The sequence below is a fragment of the Montipora foliosa genome, chromosome 7, assembly GCF_036669935.1.
Source record: "Montipora foliosa isolate CH-2021 chromosome 7, ASM3666993v2, whole genome shotgun sequence".
NCBI lineage: Eukaryota > Metazoa > Cnidaria > Anthozoa > Scleractinia > Acroporidae > Montipora > Montipora foliosa.
The window spans coordinates 35,781,189-35,791,188 of record NC_090875.1 but is presented as its reverse complement, the minus strand read 5'-3'; the positions used below and the strand labels follow the sequence as shown (position 1 = coordinate 35,791,188).

Here is a 10,000-nt window from a genome sequence, read left to right as displayed (position 1 = left end):
GTTAATTAAGTGCAAGAATCACTTCTACAGTAACTTTTGTCTATGACCTGCACCAAATATACAGATTTATTACATGTATATGTACATTGTAGCTCCGGGTTTCCATTAATGTACGAAACAATTCCTTCTTCAGTGTAAACAGGAGTCCATCCATTTCGCAAGGACATTGGTTTAATACATGTAGGTGTTAACACAGATAAGTCGTGTCAGATGCACACAGAATGACAAGAAGGCGAAATGCGTTGCACGTAACAAACATGGGCCAACCGATTCCCACTTTCTTATCTTAGCTGAGGTCAAAAGGATTATGCTCTATCTCCCCCTAAGTCTTTGGCAGTCATTACTCTGGCAACATGCAGATGGTGAAAGTAAAGACTGAAAGAGTTGTGGGTTGCGAGGGTCCCATGTGGTTGCAGTTCTCACACAAGGCTCTGATGGCTGCGGTGATGCCTGGCCAAAATACTGTTCTTTCTGCACGTGCAGCGGTTGAAGTCACACCTTGGTGTGCTGAGTGGAGTATAGTTGATGACGAAATGCCCAGGCGAGCTGATCAAACATGTACACAAACACAATCAGAACTTGTTTTGGAAAGCTAGAAAGTTGGTTATTATGTAGATTTTTATAGGCAATTGTTATGCTAACTTCTAAATCTAGGGCTACCAACCAGCTTTATTTGTACCACTCTAGTATAAGTCAAGGGCAATTCTTGGACTGATTTTTTGGTCTTAAAAGGTCATCTTATACACAAGTAAATACAGTATAGAGCGTTTCCACTCTCGTGACCAGCAGCCATATTTGAATACTGAAACAAACGAAACTATTTGCATAAAAATAGAGTTAAATTCCCAGAGGATTAATTTGGTACATCATCATGGCCGCCATTCCTTTGTGTTGGAACACCAACATGGCAGCCGTGACGTCATATGGTAACACTCTATATTCAAGATCTTCCCTAGATCACACCACAAAATTATTTCATATGAAATAAACAAGTTGTACTTAATCTACACAAATACTAATTTTTACCAGATCTGTGCCGAACAATTCTAATATCCAAAAACTCTGTGCCATCTCTCTGAAGAGCTTCAATCATCTAAATTCAAAATAGAATAATATTCTTAATTCAGTTGAGATTAGTTATGTGGACATTTTGAGTGAAATGTATTGTACAAAATACAGTGTATGATCATGTTTAATCGAACCGGTAAACGAACATGAAAATGAAAGTTACAGCAGATGGATCATTGATCACAGTTACATTCATGAGCAACTTACTGTAGCAATGCAAGCAAGGCTGAAAATATGCAAGCATCAACTGAATTCAAACACATGAGGAGCTCTCAGCTGGCAAAATAGCTCCATTGGGATTGGTAAAGCAAGTACAGTGCAATCACATGGCCATGGATTCGAAACCCGTTCAAGCCAGGATCTTTTAGGCTTAATCTCACCTAGTCTACAGTACCGCTCAAAAGTAAGTTACCACTCACGTGCAAGACGAGAGTCTTGTCTTGCGAGAAAAGTGTACATTACCAGAAATTCGTGACATTTCATTCACGCGATGATTTGTGTCTGCGGTTACCCTTGAAACCAAAGGAGCATGCTCACTGGCGTCAAATTGCAAAAACAACATGGAGCAATCGGGAAGGCGGATAGAGCGAGTCGATTACAAGGCGCTTTCTCGTTTTACTTAATTTAAACCATCGACCAAGAATCGAAAAATTAAGAAGGTCAGTGTAGTTAAACTCATTTCCTCTCTCGTCTTTCATTCGAACAAGCTCATGCCATTTCATCAGAATTGGATATGGGATGTATATTGACAGAGATACTTCAGATTCTAGACTGTGCTGCTGGTTTATATAAGACAGAGGCGATTCAGTGACTTTTAGCTTACAGCCTAGGGCTTCCTTTTCGAAATTGAGCAAAACATCAGACATTTTTAGCCGTATTCCTCTGGGCTCACTGAGGATGTGAAAAACATGAAGAACAATTGAATATATTTGGAATTCGTAATTTGGCGTGATTTTTTGCATTTAGGAGTCTGCAGATATTTGAAAAAGCGGTAGAAAGAGTAAAAATGCTAGGCTGCTAAGCTGACATAAATATGGCAGCTTTTCTGTGCAAAGAAAGCTGTGGAAAATGGTTGTTCTCCCCGTTTTTTCACATCCTGCAGGACATTCGTGCGACCAGATGAAGGCTACATCCATTCGTGAAAAAGCGTCCTTTTCGGTGCCTATGGGCGGCATTCTGTTTTATCGTGGAACGTTTTATTTAATGTAAAACTATTTAAAAAGATCGTAATTTGAAGAAAAGTTTGAGGGGTCTGCACCGATGGAAGCATGAAAGACACGCGCAGCTCAAAGCTTGGAAGTCAAGGTAAGTGAAGGTATTTTGATCAAATTAGAAGACAAGCACCAGCGTAAATCCTTGTTATTTTGGCGCTATTTGGCGGCTCGAACAATAAACGAAATGGTAAAAAAACCCTTGCTTCCTAGTGTAGTTGCATATTATTTATCAGGGAAAGGTCGGCACATAGAATTTAATTTACTTGAACTGCCAAAAATTGATATTTTATTTTAGATCCCATACATTTCTTTACAATATCGGGCAGCCATTTTTTCTGTTCCATTTGATTGACATGCGGGATTCGTGACGCAATATGACTCGAATTTCTGGTAATGATCGTCTCGTGAGACGAGTCTCTCGCCTCTTGAGATGAGAGTCTAGATGAGAGTCTAGTTCGAAAAACTGTAAGTGCCTGCATAAACAAAAACTTTCTTAAGATTAACATGATTATGAAGACACTTGCGCTTCAAAACATAACACTTGACCCTAAAGTTTTAGGTCCAAATGCGGTTGGCGGTGGTGTATTATTGTATTTGCGTGTCTGCATCTGCTCGTGAAATCTGCATACATGTACTTCAAACCAAAGTTGATTTTGAGAGTAAATGTTTTCATAAACTTGCGTTGCAGCATGCAGTTGGTGGTGGTGTATTTATGGTCTTTGTATGCCAACATTTAAATCTTAAATCTGCCTGTGAATTTCTACTTACACATACTTTGATTCGAAGTTGCTCATCTAATAATATTGTGGTAATCCGTCTAATATTCATTTTATATAATTCAAACTGTATTATTATTTTCTTTTATTAACATCTCATCAACTTACATCCTCTTCTTTGAAGTCCTTGTCCAATCCATGTAATATGACCACAGATGTTGGTTCATCTTGTTGACTGTCCATCCACTTTCTGTCATCACCATCCCTGTCTCGTCGATGGTGTCTACTGCGGGAATATTCCCTGTCCTCCAAGTCTCTATCACGATCACTGCGATCATGCTGTTCATGAACAATATTGATTACTTAAAAATAGTGTTATTTATTTAATCTTATTGAAGATAAAAAATTAAGTATATTTATTGGTTGTAATGGAACTGTTTGACTTGAGAAACCGCATGTGTGCGTATGAGAGTTACAAAAAAGGAACTTGTAAAAAAATGATGTAAAGTTCTTTTCCTTGATTTAACAACAAAACCTTGAAAATGTTAGTATCAAGAGGGCTAGGGAAACCACTAAAGATCAACATGCACTTCCTTCATCAAGCTACTGAAATTGATTTTTTTTTGCAAATATAACTGAGTGCCAAAAAGTAAAAGTGTAAATTTACAAATTAAACAATGACAGTAAAAAACAAGGAAAATTTGTACAACTTCATCATGGTGATGATCGTCTGTATCACTCCTTGGTCTGTTCCATTCTTTACTATATCCTGCACGATCCTTGTTGTCGTAGTCCCAATCGCGATCCCTCTCATGTCCTCTCTCACGATCTCTATCTTTGTCGTAGTCTCTGTCACGTGATCTCCGAAAATCTCTTTCCCGGTCAAACTCATCATCACTATTTCGGTTGTAACGATCTTTGTGCCGATCTTCTCTGTCACGTTCATAGCGATCACTATCACGAGACCTATGCCTCTCTCTGTCGCGATCTCTTCCATTTCTATCTTTTCCACAGTCACTATCACGGCTTCTGCCAACATCTCTTCCACGTTCTCTTTCTCTGCAATAATCTCTATCACGACCAAATGGGTCAGGCCCATCCCTCCGCCTTGATTCTGGACTTCTTCGCCTCTCGTCTCGTGAGTCTGTCCTTCCATCCCTAAATCGACTCAACTCGCGGCCAATGTTGCGTTCTAGATCACGGTCTTTCCCATCCTGAGTGGAGTAACTGCTTCTGTAGTCTGAACTTCGTCGCAGATCACTGGAAGGCTCTGTAATCCTGCATCAGTATTTCAAACCAAGGATGCAAGCCATAAGTATTAATGAAATATTGTTTTAATGACTTTACTCACCTTGGGAATACACAAACAATCTTTGACTTTCTGATCTTTTCGACACCCAGTGACTTACAGTGTACAGAGCACTGATGGCACATAATGGAAATTTCTGAGCTCAAAGGCAGCATTATCCAGACAAGCAAATTTCTCACCAAAAGTTTATGCTGATCAGAACTTGGTTTTTGTTTTTACCACACCAAATTTGTTGATGAAGCACAATGCTTGGTGCTCTTTCAGCACTTTTACATGTGGGCAAAATGAGTGAACACCCCTTGCCAGCCAAAATACGAATCCATCACAATCGGCCAGGTATTATTTCTAGCGATGTGTTTACAGTAAAAGGACCTTGTGAAAGAACTTTAAATTATTTCGACTTGTCTTCTCTACATGAAACCTAAAAGCAACACGAATCAGATAGATATAAAGTTCAGAACCTTTCAGCGGTGTCTTGCCGCCTTTCGTCCATTTTGCAAGCGTCTGATCTAAAAAATTGAGGCGATGGATCCCTCGATAGACGAAGAACAACCTAGAACTCTTGTTCGAGCCACTGTGCGTGACCTGCAATATGAGGATAAATCAAAACTGCTCAGTAAAAAGATCTGGCGTAGATGTCGCGGTTCACTGCGGCCAACAGAACCTTAGACGAGGAGACAAAGGACACGAATCCGACGAAAAAAGGTTGCGAAAGAAAGAGTCCGCGGAGGTACACGTCCACCCCGACGCTGGGCGATCAACTCTAGCTCTCCGTGCTTTCATGCTCCCAACTTAAATGTCGGTCCTAAACCACTCCGAGCTCAAAGCCTGCAAATAAAGAGTTTGTTGATACATTTGTCTGCAATTCCACCTCAAGTGAATACAAACCTTCAAGTTTAGCAGGAAACTGTGGCAGAATTTCAACCCGAAACCATAATATTTTCACGGCACACGAGGGTTTAGCGAAATCCAAGAGGGTAGCAGTGAGTGGTTACAAAGGTAATTTGACTGGTTACAAAGCTGGTTTCTCGCGCATGTTCCAAGATAAAAACAAGATGGCGGACGAAGTAAAGGATGATGGTTTGAAGGTATGGTACGAAAAAGGGGATTTTTCGAGTACATTCTCCTCCGTTTGAGGACATTCACTTTTCCTGTATTATCTGTGTTCAACTTTTATGAGGTGACATACATTTTATCGGTAGAAGGAACATTTTATCGGTAGAAGGAATTTTATACATTTTATCGGAAGAAGGAAAGTTGCATGTTCTGTAAAATCATATAGCGGCTAAACTACAGTGAAGCGACTAGAGACAGCACGTCACCCAAGCCAAAACGTTCCAATGCACGCAAAATTGACCATTTGTGGGTTTGTAGCACTGATATACACTGTTTAAGCCTACGCACTTGTTCAAGAATGGTTTGCTTTTATAAAATGTTTGTTTTTCGTCCTTTTTTTAAAGTATGATGTAAGCCACCCGTCATGTAATTTTCATGAAATTTTGAGGGAATAAGCGTGGGTGACGCGCTGTCTCCGGTGTCATGTAAACTGTAGTGCCACTTAGGGATATATGTTAGTGCGGCTCGGCCACTCGCCAGTCAAGACTGAAGAGATTGTATATTTGCTGCTTGATGGCTCATCACTTACGGATCATGTCAGGTAGAGTGTCTTGGCAGCTCGCCACTCAAGAAGAATGGGTGTATCTGGCTCGACAGCTCATCACTTACGGGTCATGTTAGATTGATAGAGTGGCTCAGTAGTTCACCAGTCTAGAAGAATGACTGGATGTGAATCGAGGGCTTGTCACAATCGAGTCAAATTGAAGATAACGTGACCCAGCGGCCTAAGCGCTCGTTTCAGTGATCTGGCCTGAGCACTCTTAAAATTTTAGCTTTCAATTTACGGTTTGGTTTACTACACTTTTTACCAGATTGTGTGACAAATATAGCACTCGTACTGATTATGCCTAAGTGCTGTTTCAGTGATTAGGTCAAAGCAGTCCTACATGCAAAAGTTTGCTGTGTAGCGTTCTTTGAAAACCCAATTTGACTGACGACCCATTGAGCCATTCAAAGATACAACTTACTCGTTCTTTAAAAATCAGATTTGACTGATAAGCCACCAAGCCTGCCACTCAAAGATACACCTAACTAGTTCTTTAAAAATTCAATTTGACTGACGAGCTGCCGAGCCATCGAGCCACTCAAAGATATATCTTATACTAGTCCTTTAAACATCTAATTTGACTGGCAAATTCAATTACGGCTTCAAAAATGGCCCTGTATTCTGTAGTTGCTCCATTATAGCAAAACTTTTTCAGAACAAAACTATAGCTTTTGTCCATTCCATCAAAAATCCACACCTCCAATGGTTGAGATCAATGCATTAAGAATTCCCCCCGGCCCACCTTGAAAAGTAAGTATCCTTATTTACATGTACCCTTGGATTTTTAGAGTAGCTAGTAGCTAATATCTCTGAACTGTGAACAGAACAACTTTTTATTTAACAATCCCAACTTGCCGGAGGCAAACCAGTTGGAACAATCCAAAGATCAAATATCAAAGTGCTGACAAAATGACTTGTCAGAAAAAGTTTCGTACATGTACTTCCCCTTACAAAAAAGCACCATACCATACGGCCCATAGTTAGAGGTGGGGGGGGGGGGGGAGGGAAATGAAAATATTATACTTCTAGAATCAATCTATTATGCTCCTAGAATCATCCAGTAACCAGCAATCCCTGGAACCCAGGGACTGGTCACACTCAGTCTGATATACATTGTCCAGTGGAAGTTTGGAAGGGAGGGGGGGATGCAAAAGTCCAACTGGGCAAGCATGGCACAAAGTTGCTGGCAAAATGTGTGATGAATTGCCACATGGTTAGACGACTGAACGGGCGTGCGCCTTTGTCAAACACTGATGACCTCTCTAAGATGATCAACTGAGCAAGACCACTACCACACTTTGTTGTTAATTTTGTTAAACTGCATTTAAATTTACAGCACAAAGAGGTAGCTCGTATATTTAACAACTTGCCTGAAAGACAAGCAAAGGTCAATTACTTATTGGCCTCACAAGAGAAGGCGGAAGCTGCAAAGGTGAATCAGAACATTACATAACTGTATAACCAGATTGGATCATTGAATTTTGCGGCTGGTATTTTTTACAGGTCACAGGCCACCGGTCAAAGGTCATTGTTTTACCAATATAGAAAATTTCCTACACATTCATAAAAGCTAACCTCAGGTCTAATTAGGCCTAAAGAACAGTTTTTTGGCCTAAGGTTAGCTTTTATGAATGCTCAGGATACTTTCTATATTGGTAAAACAATGACCTGTGACCTTTGGCCTGTAAAAAATACCGGCTGTAAATTTTGCCAGTCTAATGGTCAGTCCTTGAATTTGCATTGTGCTTGTTTCTTTTGAATGCAGGAAGAGAAGATAAAGAAAGATGATGTCACCTACTGTATCTGCCAAACAAGTGATACCAGCCGCTTCATGATGTAAGATTTTGACAAAAGTGATTGGTGCATCCTACATGTGTACCTTCCTGGTTGCATTGTCAGTGTTCATAAAGTCTTCATCGTCATCATCATCGTATAATGATTATTATTACATGTATATGGAGGAGAGTGTTTTACTGGGAACTAAACCACTCGTAGATTCCATACGCCACTACATCCGGGACCCGAGTGGCCTATTTTCTGTATGTCACCTTTGTGAGTGTCGTATCGTTCAATGACGTCACGATTCCCGCCTTTTTTTTTCCGGCCTTTTTTATAAAGCGCAGCCGTATTTGTAAAACTTGACTACTTTGAAACACAATAAAATCGGAATTTATCAATAGTCTCCATATAATAAAAAGAACATTACACGTTGGCTCGAAGATATGAATTTTATGTTCTCGTGGCAAGAACAATATCTCACTCGTTCGCTTCCCTCACTCGTGAGATATTGTTCTTGCCACTCGAACATAAAATTCATATCTTCTCGCCACCGTGTAATATCCTCTATATAGCAACCTTCATATTTTACTGACAATACAACATTGAGTGCAAAAATGAGTTTCCAATTTCAGACTGCAGTATTTGTGGCTAATGAACACTAAGTCCCTGCCTCTTGTTAATCTTGCTAGAAGAAAGCATTAATAATTATTTTCATCAATTAAAGGAAAAAAGTAGCCAATGCTTTTCATATCCTGTTGGCCCTTACTGAAGGCATTCCATTGCTACAGTGTACACGCACTTTTGGGAAGTAAAACGTCAACTAACCCTATACTTTGTCTCTTCCATCATCCCTACCATCATTAATAAAGCCACTCTGACTGCCTCAGGCATAAGCCATCTCTCTCCTCTTTCTGTTCTGTACATACACTATGATGAACATGTATTAATTAACCCTTTGACGTCCAAACCGGCCGAAACCGGCCAGACTTAGTATTTTACTCTGTCTAACGCCAGACGATTTTACTCATCAATGGGGAACCCCTGGGAGTCAATGGGTTAATTATTATCACTTTCTAGGGCATTTTTGGCACATTTTGGGAGCCTAAAATGTAGAATTTGGTGGGCTAAAATACATTGTAGTATGAAATTGTGCAATTGTGCAATTATAATATTAATTTCAGCACTTACAAATACACTTTATGGAACTTTCCTTTCTTCTCTTACAATTTTTGAAAACCCAAATGGCAAGATTTTGTAATTTCTTGCCAGCTTTGCTTGATGTTTTATTTTCATTGAGGGAAAATAAAAGCCTTTCAACTTGTAAACACCGGTGTCTGACATTTGCAGATTGCAAACTAACCCTAAATTACAGTTACGGGTTCTTAGACTTAAATAATGTTTATCAGCGCTATTTGAAATGGGTGCTTAGACTTAAATAATGTTTATCAGTGCTATTTGTAGGCAGTCTGCAGTCTGCAAATGTCAGACACTGTGTAAACACCCGCGTGATTGTTCTAGACTGTTTTGTTGTCTTTTAAAAAGTTTGTATTTCTTAATGACCTCCAGAGTGATAATAACAGTAATACAGTTTATGTTCTTGGGCATAATTTAATATGTTTTGGGCCCTCCTCAGAGCTCATTTTAACTGTCACCTAGTGACCCAGGCTAAAATGGGTCTGAGTCAGGCCCAAAACATATTAATTTTTATGCCCACAAACATAAACTCATTCTATAATTGTTTTAGTACTCCATTTCTTTCACTTGCCACACCTCATGAGTTAAGAATTTCAAAATATTATTGTAGTGTAATCAATCATGGCAATCATGTTATGCACAGTGTACTTAATTAGAACTTCCTTTGTTTTACAGCTGTTGCGATAAATGTGATGAATGGTTTCATGGGGATTGTATTGGTATCACCAAGATGGAAGCAAAGGACATCAAGCAGTATTATTGCATACAGTGTTTAGGTTGGCTGGTTACCTTTTGTTGTCTTAAAAAATAACTTTTTATTGCAATGTGTAATTGAATTGTAATGACTACATGCCAGCACAGGTACATGATAAAATGCATCATGCACCACATTATTAGAAGTACCTCCTTACCCTTCTTCTTGTTCTTCTTGTTCTTCTTGTTCTTGTTCTTGTTCTTCTTCTTCTTCTTCTTCTTCTTCTTCTTCTTCTCCTTCTCCTTCTCCTTCTTCTTCTTCTTCTTCTTCTTCTTCTTCTTCTTCTCCTCCTCCTCCTCCTCC

General features: G+C 39.5%; 2 protein-coding genes across 3 annotated transcripts in view; one reads left to right on the top strand and one right to left on the bottom strand.

Annotated features, from left to right (window-relative positions):
• LOC138009439 (RNA-binding protein 5-like) overlaps window positions 1-5,298 on the bottom strand; it is a 58,396-nt gene extending 53,098 nt beyond the window's left edge. For both annotated transcript variants that reach the window (XM_068856452.1, XM_068856453.1), the window contains exons 1-5: window positions 5,196-5,298; window positions 4,769-4,892; window positions 3,709-4,276; window positions 3,167-3,337; window positions 1,027-1,093 (exon numbers count right to left, since the gene is read on the bottom strand). In XM_068856452.1, the coding sequence (XP_068712553.1) occupies window positions 1,027-1,093; window positions 3,167-3,337; window positions 3,709-4,276; window positions 4,769-4,800 (838 nt within the window). In that variant the 5' untranslated portion in view covers window positions 4,801-4,892; window positions 5,196-5,298. The remainder of the gene's footprint in view (window positions 1-1,026; window positions 1,094-3,166; window positions 3,338-3,708; window positions 4,277-4,768; window positions 4,893-5,195) is intronic.
• Window positions 5,299-5,343: 45 nt separating this feature from the next.
• Window positions 5,344-10,000, top strand: part of LOC138009434 (CXXC-type zinc finger protein 1-like) — a 24,166-nt gene continuing 19,509 nt past the window's right edge. Inside the window, exons 1-4 of the mRNA XM_068856448.1 lie at window positions 5,344-5,395; window positions 7,307-7,402; window positions 7,736-7,806; window positions 9,619-9,719. Of these exons, the coding sequence (XP_068712549.1) occupies window positions 5,363-5,395; window positions 7,307-7,402; window positions 7,736-7,806; window positions 9,619-9,719 (301 nt within the window). The 5' untranslated portion in view covers window positions 5,344-5,362. The remainder of the gene's footprint in view (window positions 5,396-7,306; window positions 7,403-7,735; window positions 7,807-9,618; window positions 9,720-10,000) is intronic.